The 20,067-nt window shown below is 54.9% G+C and overlaps 1 protein-coding gene across 1 annotated transcript in view; it reads left to right on the forward strand.

Annotated features, from left to right (window-relative positions):
- Positions 1-6,287, forward strand: part of MST1R (macrophage stimulating 1 receptor) — a 48,156-nt gene extending 41,869 nt beyond the window's left edge. Inside the window, exons 16-21 of the mRNA XM_074959870.1 lie at positions 50-130; positions 1,785-1,966; positions 3,163-3,272; positions 3,988-4,153; positions 5,269-5,405; positions 5,790-6,287. Coding sequence (XP_074815971.1) covers positions 50-130; positions 1,785-1,966; positions 3,163-3,272; positions 3,988-4,153; positions 5,269-5,405; positions 5,790-6,021 — 908 coding nt within the window. The 3' untranslated portion in view covers positions 6,022-6,287. The remainder of the gene's footprint in view (positions 1-49; positions 131-1,784; positions 1,967-3,162; positions 3,273-3,987; positions 4,154-5,268; positions 5,406-5,789) is intronic.
- Positions 6,288-20,067: the final 13,780 nt, after the last annotated feature.

Below are 20,067 nucleotides of genomic sequence, written 5' to 3' on the forward strand. Positions count from 1 at the left end.
CCTTGCTGCATGGCGGCTCTGTTCAGGGTGCCTGTGTTTTCCCGGCCAGGGCATTTCGGGAGCGTGTACCATGGCATGTACAGAGATCTGGCAGAGAGGGAGATCCACTGTGCTGTCAAATCCCTGAACCGTGAGTGCTCTTCCCTCTGGCTCCTGGCCTGTTCTCCTGCAGGGGTTGCTTCTGCCATGCTCTAGGGGGTCCCTAATCCCCATCCCCTTTAGGGTGCCTCTGAGCCCTGCCTGCTTCCTGCGCTGGCCCTTCACTCGTGCCAGGCTGTTGGCCAAGGAGCAGGAGGTGAATGGAACGGGCACCCCACCTATCTGGGCTATGCCTGACTCTTGGGTGTCTTCAGGCATTCCTCCTGTGCAGCTGCCAATGCCAGGGGCCAGGAAGCGTGTGTGTGCCCAGCCCCTGCTGTGCCTGGCTGGTGGCTGGATGTGGTGTCTCATGGAGTGGGCATAACCAGTGGTGAGCTGGAGCCGGTTTGCACCGCTTCGCTGGAACCGGTTGTTAAATTTAGAAGCCCTTTTAGAACCGGTTGTCCCACGAGGGACAACCAGTTCTAAAAGGGCTTCTAAATTTAACAACTGGCCAAAAGTGGCGCCTTAGGCGCCGACTCCTGGAGCACCCACAGGGAAAATTTTGAGGGTGCTACTGGCAGCTCCCTGCCTCGCCCCGCGCCTGGCCCAAGCTCACCTCCGCTCCTCTTCCGCCCCGAGTTACGCTCCACCCCGCTCTGCTTCTCCGCCACCCCCCAACCCACCAATCAGCTGTTTGCACGGGAAGCCTGGGAGGGCCGAGAAGCAGGCGGCAGCTTCGCCCTCAGGCCCAGGGAGACGGGGGCGAGGGGGGGCGCAAGGAGGGCCGCCCGTGCAGCAGCAGGTAACCTGGGGGGGGTGCGCGGGGGAGGTGCAGGGGAATCGCTCCCCGCCCCAGCTCGCCTCCGCCTCCCTGGGCCTGAGTGTGAAGCCGCCACCTGCTTCTCAGCCCTCCCAGGCTTCCCGCATGAACAGCTGATTCGTGGGAAGCCGGGGGGGGAGGGGGGGTGGGCGGAGAAGCAGAGCAGGGCGGCACATTCAGGGGCGGAGGCGGAGCGGAGGTGAGCTGGGGCCGGGCGCGGGGCGGGGAGCTGCCAGTGGGTGCTCTGCACCCACCAAATTTTCCCCGTGGGTGCTCCAGCCCTGGAGCACCCAGGGAGTCGGCGCCTAAGGCGCCACTTTTGATGTGATCATTGGGGGGAGCAGCCGCTCCGCCCCTACCCCCAGTTTTGCTACCCCGCCCCTAGGAGCCAGAGGGACCTGCCGGATGCTTCCTGGGAGCCGCCCCAGGTAAGCACCACCGGGACTCCCCACCTCGCCCCCAGGCAGGTCCCTCTGGCTCTTAGGGGCGGGGCGGGGCGGGGCGCGGTGGGCGCCCACTACGGTGGCCCACGAGACCCTCCTACCTGGTTCCGGGGGCAGTCAGGGGACAGAGGAGGGGGGTGGATGGGGCAGGGGTTCCAAGGGGGGGCTGTCAAGGAACGCGGAGGGTTGGATGGGGCAGGGGTCCTGGCGGGCAGGCGCGGGCCATGACCCCCTTGTGGGGTGAGGAGGGAACCGGTTGTTAAGATTTTGGCAGCTCATCACTGGGCGTAACCCCTCTGTGATGTAGCCACTGCTCTCCACCTCTGCTTTTCCTCACTGGGCTCTGACAGCCCAGGTTGCCCCATCCCCTGGGGCCCATCCCAGCACTGTGGCTCCTGGGCTGGTTAGCGCCCCAGCCCCATGGCTGTGCTCCGTCCCAGGGATCACCGATGTGGAGGAGGTGGAGGAATTCCTGAAGGAGGGGATTCTCATGAAGAGCTTCCATCACCCCCACATCCTGTCGCTGGTGGGTGTCTGCCTGCCGTGCCAAGGATTGCCCCTGGTCGTGCTGCCCTACATGAAGCACGGAGACCTCCGGCACTTCATCCGCTCCAACAAACAGGTAAGCGCAGGCCAGCCGCCCTCCCTGCTCAGGGGCTGGGCAAAGGCAGGGTCACACTGGCTTGGGGCTCCCTGCCTGCAGCCTAGAGGAGAAGGGGTAACCCCCGCTCCCAGAGCCAGGCCCCATGCAGCTCCCTGCCTAGCCAGCCTGTGCTCTCTGTACGGGCCCAGGCGCCCTACCCTGGCCGCAGCGGGCAGGGGCCAGCAGATGGGGCCAGGCAGCACCATGGCCATTAGGTTTCCAGGAGCTGCCAGACATGTCAGCTGGGCTGAAGCTGCTGCAGGGGCAGGGGGCGTTCCAGATCCTAGGGCCCCAGTGGGATAGGGGGTGCCTGGGTCTGGGGCGGGGGGTTGTGCTGCCTGTCGAATGGGCAGGAAGGTGAGATGGGGGCTAATGGACACCCAGGAGAGCCCAGCTGCCCCTCCTGCCAGCCAGCCACCAAGTCTCCCCGGCCCTGAGGAGGCCGGGAGCCGGGGCAGTGAGTCCTGAGGGCACCAGGGTTGAGCCCCGCCCGTGTCCTCACGCTGTTCTCCCCAGGTTCTCTGGCCGGCAGGGCCACTTCGCGCTGGGAAGGCAAGGGGCTCACCTGGCTAGCAGAGGGTGCCCTGCATTCTCCTCCCCTAGCTCTGCCACTGCTCCTTTGTGCTGCCCTCCAGCCCCCCTGTTCTGCCACTGCCCCTCTATGCTGCCCTCCAGCCCCCCAGCTATTCCCCTGCAGCTCTACTGCTGCCTATCCACACCATACTCCAGTCTCCCCACCCTCGGCTATTTCCCTCCTTCACAGCTCTGCCACTGCCCCGCCCCGGGCTCGGGCTCTGCCTCTGCCACTGCCCCTCCACACTGCCCTGCAGCCCCCAGCTATTCCCTTCCTGCGCCCCCTACTCATCTCTGCCCGAGCAGCCCCCAGCCATGGCCAGGGGCAGGCTCAGCAGAGGGCCATGCTCCTGTGCCCCATGCCTGTGTCCTGTAGGGGTTGCCATGGAGACGCTCTGAGCAGCGTTCTAGCGGTGTCTCCCGACAGCTGGCCGTGGGTGCTGCCCTGCCCAGCGCTCTGCCCTGGTCTCCTGGCTACAGATGCAGGGGGACTGGGGGAGCTGGTGGTCGCAGGGCTCCAGCCATGGCAGTGCCGGGTAAGAGCTGAGCTGTGCCCAGGCACGAGGGATGGGCTGTACGTCTCCCTGCTCTTGTCTCCCCAGAACCCGACGGTGAAGGATCTGATCGGTTTCGGGCTGCAGGTGGCGCAGGGCATGGACTATCTGGCCCACATGAAGTTTGTGCACAGGGACCTGGCCGCCAGGAATTGCATGTGAGTGTGGCGGGCGGGTGTCCGGGGCCTGCGTGCCCGGCTGGGAGGTGCTGGGGCTGCCTTGCTAGCCTGGAGCACTCCCAAGCTCACTCCTCAGCATCCTCTTCACCGCAAGACGCTTCCCAACAGGGTGCTCTGCCCAGGCACACTGGCCTCGGGAGCTCAAGGCACGGCACCCTTTCCTTTGAGTGCAGCTGGCGAGCCCGGGGCTGGCTGCTGGGGATAGAGGGTTATGGGGCCTGGCACTGCCCCCTCTGTGCTGGCTGAGCCTTGGGCCAGTGGGTACAGGGGCCTGGCACTGCCCCCTTGGTGACAGCTGAGCCCGGGGCTGGTGGGTACCAGAGCCTGGCACTGCTCCCTCTGTGCCAGCTGAGCCCGGGACTGGTGGGTACAGGGACCTGGCATGCCCGCTCGGTGCTGGCTGAGCTTGGGCAGCAGCAGGGCGAGTGTCAATCAAACTGCCTCAGAGGGAACTCTGCTATTAGGAGAATGGGGTTTGTGGCCCAGGAGCAGTCACTTTGCCAGCTGGGAGGGTGGACGCGTTGCCCTGGGGGCTGCTCTGAGACCTGCCAATCTGTGTGCCAGTGGTCCCTGAGTGCCCACCCCATGGATTTGGGCCCAGATGTCTGGGGGCTGGAGATAAAGTGGCTCTGAACGCCAGGCTCCTGGAGCTGTGCCACCAGCTCAGCTGGCATTCCTTGTTCGTGCCTTGCAGGCTGGACCAGACGTTCACGGTGAAGGTGGCGGATTTCGGCCTGGCCCGGGATGTCTTTGATAAGGAGTATTACAGTATCCGGCAGCACCGCCAGGCCAAGCTGCCCGTCAAGTGGATGGCGCTTGAGAGCCTGCAGATCCAGAAATTCACCACCAAGTCGGATGTGGTTAGTGCGGGGGAGGAGTTGGCTGTGTGGGGGGCTAGTGCATTGCCTGTGCCCATGCCACGCCCACTGGGGGGCACCCAGGAGCTGGGTGGCTATGGCAAGTGATCGCAGAACGGCCCTAACTGGCTCCCAGCTGCTCCAACTCCAGGAAAGAGCTCTGCTCTCCTCTTCATAGAATATCAGGGTTGGAAGGGACCTCAGGAGGTCATCTAGTCCAACCCCCTGCTCAAGCAGGACCAATCCCCAACTAAATCATCCCAGCCAGGGCTTTGTCAAGCCTGACCTTAAAAACCTCTATGAAAGGAGATTCCACCACCTCCCTAGGTAATCCGCCCCCGGCTGGACCCTGCCTCCCACCTACCCCCCACCAGGCACCCCGGGCGCATGGCTGACGGAACCAGGGTTAGTGGCTGGCCCGTACATGGTGTTACATGCCCACCTTGGCACATGGGGCTTTGGAAGTTTAGACCCGTTACGTGTGGCTTTCCCTTTCCCAGCAGCCTGCCCCCTGGCTGTGCTGTGCCAAGTGAGCAGAACCCTGCCAGCCAGCGTGACTGGCACAAAGCAGCACTTGCTGAGCACTTGGCCTCCAGCTGAGCTTCCTTGGCTGCACTACAGGGGTCTCGGTGTCTCCTACCACTGTGTGAGGGAGGGGAGAGCCCAGCCCAGGCAGAGCCCATTCCTAGGGGTCAGAGCCCGGCAGGGGAGAGTGTGGCCCAGGGAGAGCGTGGCCTGGGCGTCAGATGTTGCTGACCCAGGCAGGTCCATGTCCTCGCTGGCCCATGCTGGGCCTACGTGGGGCCTCAAAACATGGCTCTCCGGCAGGTTGGGTAGCCAGAGTTAAAGAGCTGGGAGAGGAGCGGGGATGAAGCTGTCCCCTTGCTGGTGGAGACCAGACACCTGATAGGGCAGATTCTCCCACACCTGCTGCTGCGGGCACTGCCCAGGCCAGGCCCCCGGGCTGGGTCCCCTCAGGCAGTGCTCACATGTGCGGTGGGAGACTCTGGGGGACCGTGTGGGGTGGTTGTGTGCCACTGGCCTAGAGGACGCCAAGCATTTCCGGCCCTGCCGCATGCACGGTGCTGCTAGAATGACCCCCGTTCTCTCTGGCACAGTGGTCCTTCGGGGTCCTCCTGTGGGAGCTGCTGACACGTGGGGCCTCACCGTACCCTGAGGTGGATCCCTACGACATAACGTCCTACCTGCTGAGCGGCCGGCGCCTGCCGCAACCCGAGTACTGCCCGGACTCGCTGTGAGTGTCGTGCCCTCCTCCTCCTCACGGGGGGTGGCCCAGGGCCCCTTGGGGACCTTCTCCCCCCACAACCCTGCTCCCTCCTGCATCCCCCACATCAACCCCACATATCCCAGCTCCCAAACTTCTGCCTGCCAGCCCCCCCAGTGAGCAGTGCCCGGCCCGGCGCCCCCCAGAGCCTCCTCATCCCCTCATGCAGGACATCCCCTTTGAGCTCCCCTTCCCTGGTATGTGGGGTGCCGGGGGCCCAGCATGGGGGAATTTGGGAGGGTTTGGCATGTGGGGATCAGGTGGGGGAGCGGGAGGTGGTCCAGTGCTGGTGTCCGACTGAGCTCCCTGCCCCTGGGCCTGTCCCGACTCTAACGGGCTCTCTTGTCGGGGCAGGTATGCGGTGATGCTGAGCTGCTGGGCTCCAAGCCCCGAGGAGCGCCCCACCTTCTTCACCCTGATCGGGGAGGTGGAGTGCATCATGGCCTCCCTGAAGGGCGAGCACTACATCAACCTGAGCGCCGCCTACGTCAACCTGGAGCCCGCCCCATCCAGCCCGCCGGTGCCTGACTCCGAGGACGAGCTGGCCTCCAGCGGGGAGGAGGGTGAAGCAGCTGCCACATGTTAGGGGGCACTCTCCGCCCCGTGGGGCACCACGAACACAGTCAGAGCTGGCTGGGGAGACCTGGGCTGGGCAGCATGTCAGGGGGCTGTGTCGACGCGATGGGAAGAGGTGCCAGCACCCGGCTGGGCTCCCATTGGCACTGCCCGGCTCGGGTGTTGGAAGGGGGATGTTGACCACTGTTGTTTTTCTACCTGATATTTATTGTGTAGCGAAGAGATACAGGGACTATTTTAATACAAAGGAAACGTCAAAACCAACCAGTTCTGGGGCTTGAATCACAAAGTTTTGATTTGGGGGAAGCTTTGGAATTTTGGCTCTTTGTCCTGATTCCATGGGGGCTTGTCCAAAGGGGTGGATGGAAATTCGGCTCCCACATGGCGGAGGGGCAGCTGGGCCTGGTTGTCACGCTGCGTCCTCAGCAGGGCGCAGAAGTGCGGGCAACCCTCCCTCCCAGTGCCACCCACAGGCCACACGGAGCCAGGGCCTAGGAGTATCCTGTGACTGAGTCTGGGGATATTGGAATTGTTTGTCCTGGTTCTAGACCTGGTGCCCCACACGGCTACTGGTGCTGTCTGGGCTGAGGGGAGGGCCCGGTGGCTAGGGGTGCGGCGATAGGGGCTGGCACCAGCGGGGCACGCCCTGGTGCTGGAAAGCTCTCTGCCCCCACTAGGAGCCAGGCGTGTGTGGGGCAGGGCCCTGGGGCACAGGGCATGACCTCTCACACACAACCCTGGCAGAAACTGCCCGCCTGCACCCAGCTGGGTTCATGGCCCTGCCGGCTCAAGGACTGGACGTCCCTTCCGCTGTCTCATCCCCTGCCCCAGCCCTGCCCTGGTGGGCACCCTCCGGAGCAGAGGGGAATTCAGTGTCCATGGCCAGTTTGTCCAGCCTGGCCTGGCCCTGGGGCTTTCCCTGAGATCGTGGCAATGGCACCGAGGTGGCAGTATGAGGGCAGGGGCAGAGGCAACACAATGCTGAGCAAAGCTGGGTGCCAGGACACTGTTGGACCATATACATCCTCCCCTTTCTAGGGCATGTCCCTCAAATGCCAGCGGTATCCCCGTGGTGCCCAGAGAGGGGCTGCGGCAGGGGAACTATGTCCCAGAGCTCGAGGTTCCTCGCCCCTGATCTCCTCCTGGAGCCAGGGGCAAGCCGGCAGGGGTAACATCCCTAGGGAGTGCCAGGCAGGGACAACCCCTTGCTCAACTCCTCACCAGCCACTACACGGGACCCACCTTTCCACAGCGCTGGGCTGGGGCTGGCTTCGCAGGGGGCAGGGCTCAGGCCCTAGAGAGGGAACTGGCCGGCCCAGACTCTACCTGCACACCTGGCAGCAGCGTGATGTCGTGGCAATGACGCATCGCCCTCTTGCTGCTGGCACCCAGCCCCTTGGGCAGCCCCAGCCTGCTCTGGGTTTGCATTGGCCTGTGGGGCAGGAGGGAGGGGCCCTATCTCCAGAAGTGTGAGACCGCGCTGGCTGTGGGGTGTTGTTATTCCCACAGGCACAGGGGGGTGGACAGTGAGGCCACATGCTCTGCCCTGCAGCCCCTGTCCCAGCAGGGTTGCTCCTCAGCACCCAGCCTCCTCCCTGGCACAGTGCGGGGGGCGCTGGCCACCTGCCCTGTCCCAGAGGGCCCCCCCCCCTCCATTGGCCTGCTAGGGGTGTGAGGGAGAGAGAACTGGCCTGCAGTAACTGAAGGATTGAAGGGGCAGCCAGCTGTTCAGTGCAGGAGATGGGCTGGCCGGACAGGGCCCAAGGATGCTACCAGTCACACACATGCACACACCCACCCTGGGCTTCTACCCGGTGCTGTGCCAGAGATTGGATTTTCCTCCCCCTCTCCCAGGGCCCAACCCAATCCTGTGCCAGGGACCGGATCTTCACGTTCTGGAGCCCTCAGCTGGGGCCACAGGGAAGGGGGCGGGCACTGTTCCCCCACCCTGAGTGCCAGGTCCACTCGCAGCCACTGCAGCACAGGTGGTGCCCCACCCTCAGAGCCAGGCCATGCTGGGGGGGAGCCTGCGGCGAAGCGGCAAGTGCCACGCAGTCCGTTGTTTCTCAGACTCTCCTGCAGTCGCGACTCTCAGAGCTGGCACGATGGGGCTGCCCCCAGCCAACACTCCAGTGGTGAGCCCTACAGCTAGCAGCCCCTAGCGCTGGGAATGCCATGCAGTGCCTAGGGTGGCAGATCTGCCCAGCTGGGCCAAATCTGAGCAGCGCAGGGGCAGCCCATGGCCATGCTGTCTAGGGAGGCAGCTTTATCTTGAGCTGCCTCTGCCTGCTGCTCCGGCTCTGGCCCATGGCCCCTCTCGCCCACATGGCCAGGGCTCAGGCCTGCAGAGGGCACTGTTGGGGCAGATGGGAAGGGTGGACAGCAGGGCCCCCACCTACAGGGGTTTGTGCCCAGGGTAGAGCAACAGTGGTTGCAACAATGATCTGTACAGTCACAGTTTATGTCAATAACGTCACACCCCCAATGCACAATTGATGCAGGAAGGGATGATGCAAACGTCACTGACTGCATCCCAAGAGTTCCCCATCCTTGGTTCTGCCTTACTACAGCTAGTATTCGTGTATAACAGAAATGGTTTATTCAAGTTCTGTTCAATAACATGATTGAATCTCTTTACGAACTCAAGGCAAAACTTGGTTAGAACAATCGTGGATTGGATCTGCTCTTGCAGCATGGTTCCTGTATGTTTTGTATGATTTTTCCAAGAGCTAAAGTACATAGCTACTTTATCCATACAAGCTCTGGCAAATGTTTGGAACCCATTTAATATCAAGACAATGTAGATATTAACGTTATTCATAGTATAGGAATCTTGGCATTTAGCTGTGAAAGCAATATGGTAGTGTGCCTTAGTTTCCCTTTTCATACAGTATAGCTGGTCTGGAATGTCTTTTCCCCTGTGAAAAGTTCCAATGCTGTTTACAGGTATTAACTGTGAAACTTCAGTATAACAAGGGCTTTTAACATAAAGTGTATTCCTTTTAACATGTTCAAGGGTTTTTTCCAAAGATTAGGCACATTGTACATTTTTACAGTTCTTGGTAATAGCAACACATTAGTTACAAAAATTACCATTAGCAATAACAAATTCATTGCAAGTGTCCATTTTTGTCATGCCACGCCTTTGGCTTAATAAAAATTGGGGTTTGGGCCTTTTAGGGTTACCGTGTGTCTTCCCTCTGCAAAATCAAGTTCTTTTTCCCTTCCTTGTCCTGAAGGATCAAACCTTGATCCTTCTTGCTTAACAGAATTCACTGGCTGATTGGCTGTGCTCTCTTTGCTAATAGCTATCAGCAAATCTTTCTTCCCCCAGTCAGTCAGGTAATTTGCATCAATGCAAACACTAGCTTTTAAATTCTCAGCTGCTACCAATTTCAAGGCTGGACACTCATTTTCCCCTTCAGCAGGATTGGGTTCCTCCCCCCCCCCCCCCCCACACACACACACCTTTTTTCTAGAAGGTTGAAAACTGAAACTTCCTGCTTACAGGAATTCCTTTGCTGGCTAGAAGAAAAGGAGTACTTGTGGCACCTTTAGAGACTAACAAATTTATTTGAGCATAAGCTTTCATGAGCTACAGCTCACTTCATCGGATGCATGCTGACTAGGCGTGTTTACCAACTGCAGACCCTCTGTGCTTTGAACATCTACACAGATGATCTTCTGCCTGCTTGCTTGTGACTCCCAGCAACTTAGAGACTGGATTCTGTTTTAAAGCGATACCAAACCAATTCAAAGTACCTAAGAGTGAGAGTTTGCTTCCCGGCCTCCTTGAGCATTCAGCCATAAAATGGTTCTGCTCTGAAACACCAGTAACCAAATCTGTCCTCACACCCTGAAGCACAGACTGCTCACTTAAAGAATTAGCATGGAGACCTTCCTGTTCCAACAGCGTTGTCTTTCCAACAAACTGGTTAAGCACAGCCACTTGATTATAGGGCTGTCCAAATTTCCTAACAATTTTTATGCCATCTGAAGCCTTCTTGGAGCTATCCACACTGGATCTTTCCAAAGCAAAGTCAATGAATTCCTTCCTAGCAGAAAATTTCTGGCTATCAGGAACTGAAACTTCCTTGATTAAATCACTTCCACGCCCTTTAGCTACAGCAAACTGCTTACAAAGACTACCCTGAAAATTTTTCTCTTCAGGAATCTTTCTAAGCACCAATGTACCTTTACCTTGCTCCACAGAAGCATTGCTCTGCTGAGCCACTACCAGCTTCTGAGATTCACTTACATCCAGAATCACCTCTGGCCCATCAGGCGGATTCTTACACAATCCCCTTTCAGGCAAACTTATAGACTCACTAGATAAAAGGTTAGAAGCATTCTTCTTCCCTTTGCCACACACACATTCAGGAATCTTTTCCTTGCTACAAGTTTCCACACCGTCCGTAAGTAACACAATCAAATCACCTTTATGCTATTTTGCTAGGACACTAACTGGATGCAACCTAGTTACAGTACCATTCTTTCTAGCAGACACAAACGTAGGACCATTCCCTTCCTGGGCTTTAGTTGAATCCAGAACCACCTCTGAGACAACTGCACTACCCTCAACCATCACAGGCTGAAAGACACCTTTTGTCTGCTCCACTGACAAAGAAGAGCTGGAGAAACCTTCCCCTTTTACAGACACACAGCTTGGGATCTCATTTTCCTTGTCCCAGCACACAGGGCTGTTCACAGACAACTGCTTGGAGACCGGGGTAACTCCCTCCATGGGCAAGTCATTACTCCTAACAGACACAGGTACATTTCCTTTACTTTCACAGTTCTCCACACAGGTAACAGGTAAGGTATAGGACACTCATTTTCCACTATCCTTGCCTTCCCAAACGGCTGACTAGATAAAGCCCTCAGCCTAGGCAGCCTTGTGAGCTTATCCAAACTTTCCCTGCCTTTGTCTCCCTTGTCCCACCACACAGGGCTGGTTACAGACAAATACTGGGATAGTGGGGCAGCTTTTTTACCAGGCACATTGCTACTCCCAACACACAAACTGCTGCTCTTCTCACTACATTGAGCTACTTCCAGCAAATCAGTGTTACCTTTTTCAGATTCACTTTTACAAGCTGTACTTGCCAATAATCCATCACCCATCAAAAAATCTACCCTTTCCTTCCTCAGTTAGGGCTTTAACCTGACCATCCACTTTAATCTGCTCCTGAGAAACATTTTCCTGATCAAGTTTCAGAGTAGCAGCCATGTTAGTCTGTATTCGCAAAAAGAAAAGGAGGACTTGTGGCACCTTAGAGACTAACAAATTTATTTGAGCATAAGCTTTCGTGAGCTTTTCCTGTGCTTGATCTAATTCCAGATTCACTTCTGAGACATTAGAGAGACATTTAGAAACTTCATTCACAGACAAACAGCTCTTTCCCTCAGACAAACATTTGGCGAAACCCTCCCCGGGCAAATCATTGCCCATAATAGACATAATAGGTTTAAGATCATTCCTTTCCTGTGACCGGCTACCTGGACTGAACAAAACTTTAATATCTTCCCCAATCAAAAGATCCTTAGGCAATAACTTCCTTACACCAGCTATGTACCATTACATCATGCTTAGTACCATTCCATTCAAGATGGAGTCTGGCTAAAAGCATACTTACAGTTGTGACGAAGTGAGGGTTTCCTTGGTTTTTCCTTGTTTTTTTCAATGGTTTGCATGCAAAAGGGGTGGGACTCAGTGTCCATGGGTGTTACTGGTTTAACGAGGTGATGGGAGAGGGAGTTGTTGTTAGGACTGGCAATGGGACTTGGGACCCCAGCCAATGGCCTGGAGAATGAATACCCCAGCAACTGGAGACTGGGAGGCCCAGCTTGGAAGTCACAGCTGGTTCTGGCCAGTGCAAGGACAATGGGCTGTGAAGAGAGGATCCCGGTGACCTGACCAGTCAGTTCCAGCCAGAGGGGGACAGAAGAGAGGAGAGGAGGCCCATGGACAGAGGCGGGACTTGGGGTAGGTGATATCAGATACCCAGCTGGAAAGCATGGAGGGCTCAGGACTGGAGAGAGAGAGAGCAAGCAGAGCCCACCTGGATGCAGGAGAGATTTAGACATACTGTGCTGAGGGAGGCCAGGCCTGAGGGCCCTGAGAGTTTCCGATGCTGCAATAAACCCTCCTCTTTCATGCTGACTGAGAGTTGCTCTGGTCTAGAGATCAGGGTTGCATTATTCCCTCTGGGAGTGGAGGCTCTGGGGGTCCAGAGGGAGTGGACTCCCTGAGGGGGCCCACCGCGAGAGACAGGCATGCTAAAGGCTCTGAGAGGTGCGGTTCCAGGAGGCGGAGGGGCTTAACCCCTGAGAGAGAGTGGACCCCCGAGAAGGTCTGTCACACTGAAGGGGGTTCCCCCCAAGGACCGCATGGGGCCAAGAGTGGGCAAGACGTGTGAGTCGGTGACAACAGTAAATTCATATCAGGTAAGGGCTGTGCTCCTGCCTTCTGATTACTGGCCATTTACAGATCTCTCAGTTCTTGATTTGTAGCTTTCTTTTTAAAGCTTATCGCCTTTTCTGAACACAAATCTTCCAGGGCTTTTTTGTCAAGGCCCTCCTCATATGCTCTTTGCTCACCCATTGTAACTGCTTTTTAACCAACCAAACTCTCAATACCAAAATTCAAAATTTGGATAGTGTGGGGTTTTGATCCATAGCTTAATTGACCTGGATCTGTGGATCCAAGCACGACTACACCACTGTAACGATGCTGCCCTTGGTGGGACACAAATGAGAGTACCTATTCAGAACAAATTGCTTATAGCAGGGCAGTTACAGCTCAAGGCTGGGGTTTCTCCACCTTTAAGGCACACCAAACCAACCAGACAGAGAGGACTTTGGTTTACCCCACTGGCTAACCATAAGTCACACAAGCAATTCCCTTGGACACTCCAATTTCCCAGTATCACCACCAATGCCACTCATGGGGACGAATGGTAATGAAAACCAATACCCTAGTAAAAGAAAAAAGGTTCTCTCGATCCCAAAGGACCAAGCCCCAGACCCAGGTCAATATACAAATCAGATCTTACCCACAAATTACACTGTTGCCAATCCTTTAGAATCTAAAATCTAAAGCTTTATTCATAAAAGGAAAAAGATATAGATGAGAGCTAGAACTGGTTAAATGGAATCAATTACATACAGTAATGGCAAAGTTCTTGGTTCAGGCTTGTAGCAGTGATAGAATAAACTGCAGGTTCAAATCAAGTCTCTGGAGCACATCCACTGCTGGGATCGGTCATTCAGTCTTTGGTTCAGAGCTTCAGTTTGTATCAAAGTTCGTCCAGAGGCAAGAAGCAAGATTGAAGACCAATGGAGGGGTTTCCAGGGCCTTTTATATCCTCTTCATGCGGAAGGACACCCCTCGGTTCTTCCTGTGGAAATCACAGCAGCAAGATGGAGCCTGGAGTCATATGGGCAAGTCACATGTCCATGCATGACTCAATTCTTTACAGGCTGACTCCATTGTTTACATGTTCCCAGGAAAGCTGAGATGTGGATTGGCATCTCCCAATGTTCATTGTCAGTTAAGTGTTTCTTGTTTGGGCACTTACTGAGAATGGTTCTTTCTCAAGAAGCTGACCAAATGCTTTATTGAGGCTACTTAGAATCAAAACACATTGAGATACAAGTACATAGCCAATATTCATAACTTCGCAAAAAGAAAAGGAGTACTTGTGGCACCTTAGAGACTAACCAATTTATTTGAGCATGAGCTTTCGTGAGCTACAGCTCACTAGCTCACGAAAGCTCATGCTCAAATAAATTGGTTAGTCTCTAAGGTGCCACAAGTACTCCTTTTCTTTTTGTGAATACAGACTAACACGGCTGCTACTCTGAAACCATTCCTAACTTCAACTACAAAAATGGTACATACATACAGATAGCATAATCATAACCAGCAAATCATAACCTTTTCATGGACACCTCACACGACCACCTTTGTACAATATTTGCTGCAATTATATAACAGTGGTTGCAACAATGATCTATATGGTCACAGTTTATGTCAATAACGTCACAGAGGGTCTGGCTAGAGTGGGGAGGCCAGGGGCGTGGTTGGGGGGAGTCTGGCCTGAGTGGGGAGGCCAGGGGTCTGTCTGGGGGTCCTGGCCTACATAAACTCTAAAGTGTCCAGACAGGTGGTGTTACAAGGGGGCACATTGTGTGGCTGAAGGCTGGAGCAGGCACCCAGAGCACTACATGGGCTGGGGTGGGAGGGCCCAGTGTGACAGTGCAGTGGGGTGGGGAATCAGGAGCAGCTGGCAGGGCTCCCCAATACTGGATTGTGCCGTTGAAAGAGGGGCAGGTGAGCGACTCTGCAGGGGCAAGGGAAGGCAGCCCCTGACCGGGCAGGGAGCAGATGGGCTGCCTGGGTATTAGAAGGGCACAGATTGCAGCAGAGCAGTCAATGCTCACAGCCGTCCCTGCAGAGCCTGGCTGGGCAGGGCACTCTGGGAGCTAGAGTTTCTGTGTGCTGCACTCTACCATACGGGCCTTGTGTATTGGATGGCACCACCTACTGGCCAGCCCTACACGGATGCTCAGAGCTATTCCACTGCTACCAGCAGAAGGAGCTCTCCTGTAGTTCAGGCCCCTGAGCTGCTGCTTGTCTCTCCTGCATTGGCTGCTCCCTGCCGCACCCATTTCCTAAGGGCTCACTGAGCCGCTTGGGCCGATCCGCAGTGGGCAGTTCCCTGCAGAGGTGCTGAACATTGGTGGGAAGTGCTAAGCCGGGGGGCGGGGGGGGGAGCAAACTGAGGGTGGTGAAACACTGGAATGTGTTACCTAGGGAGGTGGTGGAATCTCCTTCCTTAGAGGTTTTTAAGGCCCGGCTTGACAAAGCTCTGCATGGGATGATTTAGTTGGGGTTGGTCCTGCTTTGAGCAGGGGGTTGGACTAGATGACCTCCTGAGGTCCCTTCCAACCCTAATAGTCTATGATTCTATGAGGGAGAGACAGGGCTAGAGGGTGAGCATCTGGTGCACGGACACAGGAATAGGTAGGCTTCTGAATGCGCTGTTAGGCTAAGGCTGTGAAGCTTGTTCATGCTACAGGAGCCCTGCGGATGCTGCTCCCAGCAAGCTGAGGCTACTGGAATCATCTTGTAAGCGAAGGGAGGAGCTGATGGTTTGCTTGGAGGACGGCTGCGAGGCAAGAGCATGCAGGGGCCTGGAGCCTGCTTTGTCCTGCTAACGGGTTTTATTCTGAGCCCTGGTGTTGCGACAGGAAATAAGGACAAACAATGTGATGCAGGGACTCTTCTGTCTGGTGCACAGGAGTCAGACAGGCCCGGTGTGAAAAGGGAGGCCTGCAATCCTGTGCTGCTCCTCGCTAGTGCTAAGTGGGGGCTCTGAAGTGAGCTGTGCTTGGCAGAGCTGGCTGCACACAAGAGCTCACTCCAGCGAGGGGCACCAAGGTCACTGCTGGCGTGGGGAGAGGGATTGGAACAACACAGCTGGGCATGGCACTTTGGGGGCAGGGCATGGGCAGCAGCCTGGCACCTACCTCCTGAGAATCCAGGCCGGTCCTTTCCCTCCCTGGGCCTGAATCCAGAGCCCATTCCTGGGGCTCGGGAATCCAGGTCTGGTTCCTCTCCCAGTGCTGCTGAGTGGCAGGATTCTCACTAGCTGCTCTACCAGCCAGGCAGGAAGCTCAGGCTGCAGGGTTGGTTGGCTGGGAACCTGCCCACCTCCATGGTTAGAGCAGGGTACGGCTGAATGCCTTGCTGAGTCACAAGGTGCATCTGCCTTCTCTCTATGGGTCAGTTGTATAGCTGATGGTCCTTAATGGGCCATCAAGCAGCCTAGGCAGTGCTGACGCCACATTGTCTGGGGTGTCACCGAGAAGCATAGCACTAGTTTGAAATACAGACAGGATAGAGCCAATACTTATAACTTTAAATACAAAAATGATACATGAATACCAATAGCATAATCATAACCAGCAAATCATAACCTTTTCATAGACACCTCACACGACAACTTTTATACAATATTTGCTGCAAATATATAACAGTGGTTGCAACAATGATCTATACGGTCACAACTTATATCAGTAACATCACAGCAGGGTGCGGCTGAAGATGCTAACTCCCCTACTTGGTTGCTTCACCCCTCATCCCTGTTTGTCATTACCGCAAGGGCCTGAGGGTTGAGTGGGAAGGGGGGTGCAGGGCGAGCTCTACAGTCAGATGGCATGTGGGAACCCCTGACCAGTCAGTTCTACATTGCTGGGATTTAATGATCTCTGGGCTGCTAAAACCCTCCAGCCCTGTGAACAATACTCTATCTGCTAGGGACAGGGTTGTAACCAGCTTCCTTCGCCAGTGCATTGGCCTAATGCAATGTACTCAGGACAGGAAGCACAAACAACCTCATTAATGTAACGAGCCCTGAAGCTTATGGAGGGGCTGATGGCAGTAGTGGCCCTCGCTGTTTCGATGCCCAGGTGAAAAAATGTTTTCAGTGCCCCCACCCTTCTCCGAGCAAAGAGCCACCCAAGCAAACCAAATCCAGCCCTCCTGCTGGCCAGTCAGCAGAGGGGGAAAAAAAAAGGAAAGCAGTGCAGTGACACGTGCCCCCTGGAAGTTGGCACCCAGCAGCGACGGCCCCCCAAGCTGGACCTGCCTGAAGGCTGCCCCGTCCAGCACTTCCTCCTAGAAGCAACTGCACATGTATCACAAGGGGGAGAAGGTGCACATGTGGCTCTCAGCTGTGACGAATAGCCCTCTTAGCTGCCCCAGAGGGGCAGCTCCCCAACCAATCAGTTATGGCTTAGAATCATAGAATGTCAGGGTTGGAAGGAACCTCAGGAGGTCATCAAGTCCAACCCCCTGCTCAAAGCAGGACCAATCCCCAACTAAATCATCCCAGCCAGGGCTTTGTCAAGCCTGACCTTAAAAACCACTAAGGAAGGAGGTTCCACCACCTCCCTAGGTAACCCATTCCACTGCTTCACCACCCTCCTAGAAAACAAGTTTTTCCTAATATCCAACCTAAATCTCCCACAGTGCAACCTGAGACCATTACTCCTTGTTCTGTTATCTGCTACCACTGAGAACAGTCTAGAGCCATCCTCTTTGGAACCCCCTTTCAGGTAGTTGAAAACAGCTATCAAATCCCCCATCATTCTTCTCTTCTGCAGACTAAACAATACCAGTCCCCTCAGCCTCTCCTCATAAGTCATGTGCTCCAGCCCCCTAATCATTTTTGTTCCCTTCTGCAGGACTCTTTCCAATTTTTCGACATCCTTCTTATAGTGTGGGGCCCAAAACTGGACACGGTACTCCAGATGAGGCCTCACCAATGCCGAATAGAGGGGAATGATCACGTCCCTCGACCTGCTGGCAATGCCAAAATGCTGTTAACCTTCTTGGCAACAAGGGCACACTGTTGACTCATATCCAGCTTCTTGTCCATTGTAACCCCTAGGTCCTTTTCTGTAGAACTGCTGCCTAACCACTCGGTCCCTAGTCTGTAGCAGTGAATGGGATTCTTCCATCCTAAGTGCAGGACTCTGCACTTGTCCTTCATAGATTCATAGATATTACGGTCAGAAGGGACCATTATGATCATCTAATCTGACCTCCTGCACAACGCAGGCCACAGAATCTCACCCACCCACTCCTGCGAAAAACCTCTCACCTATGTCTGAGCTATTGAAGTCCTCAAATCGTGGTTTAAAGTCTTCAAGGAGCCGAGAATCCTCCAGCAAGCGACCTGTGCCCCATGCTACAGAGGAAGGCGAAAAACCTCCAGGGCCTCTTCCAATCTACCCTGGAGGAAAATTCCTTCCCGACCCCAAATATGTAGAACCTCATCAGATTTCTTCTGGCCCAATCCTCTAATTTGTCTAAGGCCCTCTGTATCCTATCCCTACCCTCCAGCATATCTACCACTCCTGCCAATTTAGTGTCATCTGCAAACGTGCTGAGGGTGCAATCCAGGCCATCCTTCAGATCATTAATGAAGATATTGAACAAAACTGGCCCCAGGACTGACCTTTGGGGCACTCCGCTTGATACCAGCTGCCAACTAGACATGGAGCCATTGATCACTACCCGTTGAGCCCGATTATCTAGCCAGCTTTCTCTCCACCTTGTAATCCATTCATCCAGCCCATACTTCTTTAACTTGCTGGCAAGAATACTGTGGGAGACCATATCAAAAGCTTTGCTAAAGTCAAGGAACAACATGTCCACTGCTTTCCCCTCATCCACAGAGCCAGTTATCTCATCATAGAAGGCAATTAGGTTAGTCAGGCATGACTTTCCCTTGGTGAATCCATGCTGACTGTTCCTGATCACTTTCCTCTCCTCTAAGTGCTTCACAATTAATTCTCTGAGGACCTGCTCCATGATTTTTCCAGGGACTGAGGTAAGGCTGGCTGGCCTGTAGTTTCCTGGATCAACCTTCTTCCCTTTTTTAAAGATGGGCACTACATTAGCCTTTTTCCAGTCATCTGGAACCTCCTCCAATCACCATGAGTTTTCAAAGATAATAGCCAATGGCTCTACAATCACATCCGCCAACTCCTTTAACACCCTCGGATGCAGCGCATCCAGCCCCATGGACTTGTGCTCATCCAGCTTTTCTAAATAGTCCTGAACCACTTCTTTCTCCACAGAGGGCTGGTCACCTCTGTGATGGTTTGGGTCACAGAAAACCCCTTGGGAACTGCCAACAGATGTGCTGAGAGTACTTCTAACCCATTTTCCCTGCCGGCTTGGGACTCCAGAACCTTGCCAGTTTGAGCCAGACATGCTAGTCTGTTACAAACCCAGACCCAGGTCTGAACCACATCCTCCAACAGCTGCAGGCTAAACTGAAAACAGCTTAAGAAGTGTTCCTGTCTCTAACACTCAGATGTCCAGCTCCCAATGGGATCCAAACCCCAGATAAATCCGTTTTACCCTGTATAAATCTTATTCAGGGTAAACTCTTTAATTGTTCTCCCTCTGAACCTCTTTAGCCGTTGCTAAAGAAAACCTAAAAGATGCTTAAAAAGAGCAAAAAGCCTGGTATGATAAACATGCCAGAGAGCTTTCCTTCAACGTAGGGGACCAGGTCATGGTCTTAAAGGTGCTCCAGGCCCACAAAATGGAAGCGTGATGGAAAGGGTCATTCACGGTCCAAGAGCACCTGGGAGCTGTTAATTATCTCATAGCATTCCCCACCTCAAACCGAAAGCCTAAGGTGTACCATATTAATTCTCTAAAGCCCTTTTATTCCAGAGAATTAAAGGTTTGTCAGTTTACAGCCCAGAGAGGAGATGACGTGGAGTGGCCTGAAGATGTCTGCTACGAAGGGAAAGGTGATGGTGGCGTGAAAGAGGTGAACCTCTCCATGACCCTTGGGCATATGCAGCAACAGCAGATCAAGGAGCTGTGCACTAGCTACGCGCTGATGTTCTCGGCCACCCCAGGACTGACTGAACGGGCATACCACTCCATTGACACAGGTAATGCTCACCCAATTAGAGCCCAACCTTACCGGGTGTCTCCTCAAGCTAAAACTGCTATAGAACGGGAGATCCAGGATATGCTACAGGTGGGTGTAATCCGCCCCTCTGGCAGTGCATGGGCATCTCCAGTCCCCAAACCAGATGGGGAGATACGTTTTTGCATGGACTACTGTAAGCTAAATGCTGTAACTCGCCCAGACAACTATCCAGTGCCACTCACAGAGTAATAATTGGAGAAACTGGGACGGGCCCAGTTCATCTCTACCTTGGAGTTAACCAAGGAGTGCTGGCAGGTACCGCTAGATGAATCCGCCAAGGAAAGGTCAACCTTCATCACATATGTCAGGCTGTATGAATTTAATGTGCTCCCTTTCAGGCTGCGGAATGCACCCACCACCTTCCAAAAACTTGTAGATGGTGTCCTAGTGGGATTGGGAGAATATGCAGTTGCCTACCTTGACGATGTGGCCATATTTTCTGACTCATGGGCAGAACACCTGGAACATCTACGAAAAGTCTTCAAGCGCATAAGGGAGGCAGGACTAACTGTTACGGCTAAGAAGTG

Source organism: Natator depressus, chromosome 7, assembly GCF_965152275.1.
Source record: "Natator depressus isolate rNatDep1 chromosome 7, rNatDep2.hap1, whole genome shotgun sequence".
Taxonomy (NCBI): domain Eukaryota; kingdom Metazoa; phylum Chordata; order Testudines; family Cheloniidae; genus Natator; species Natator depressus.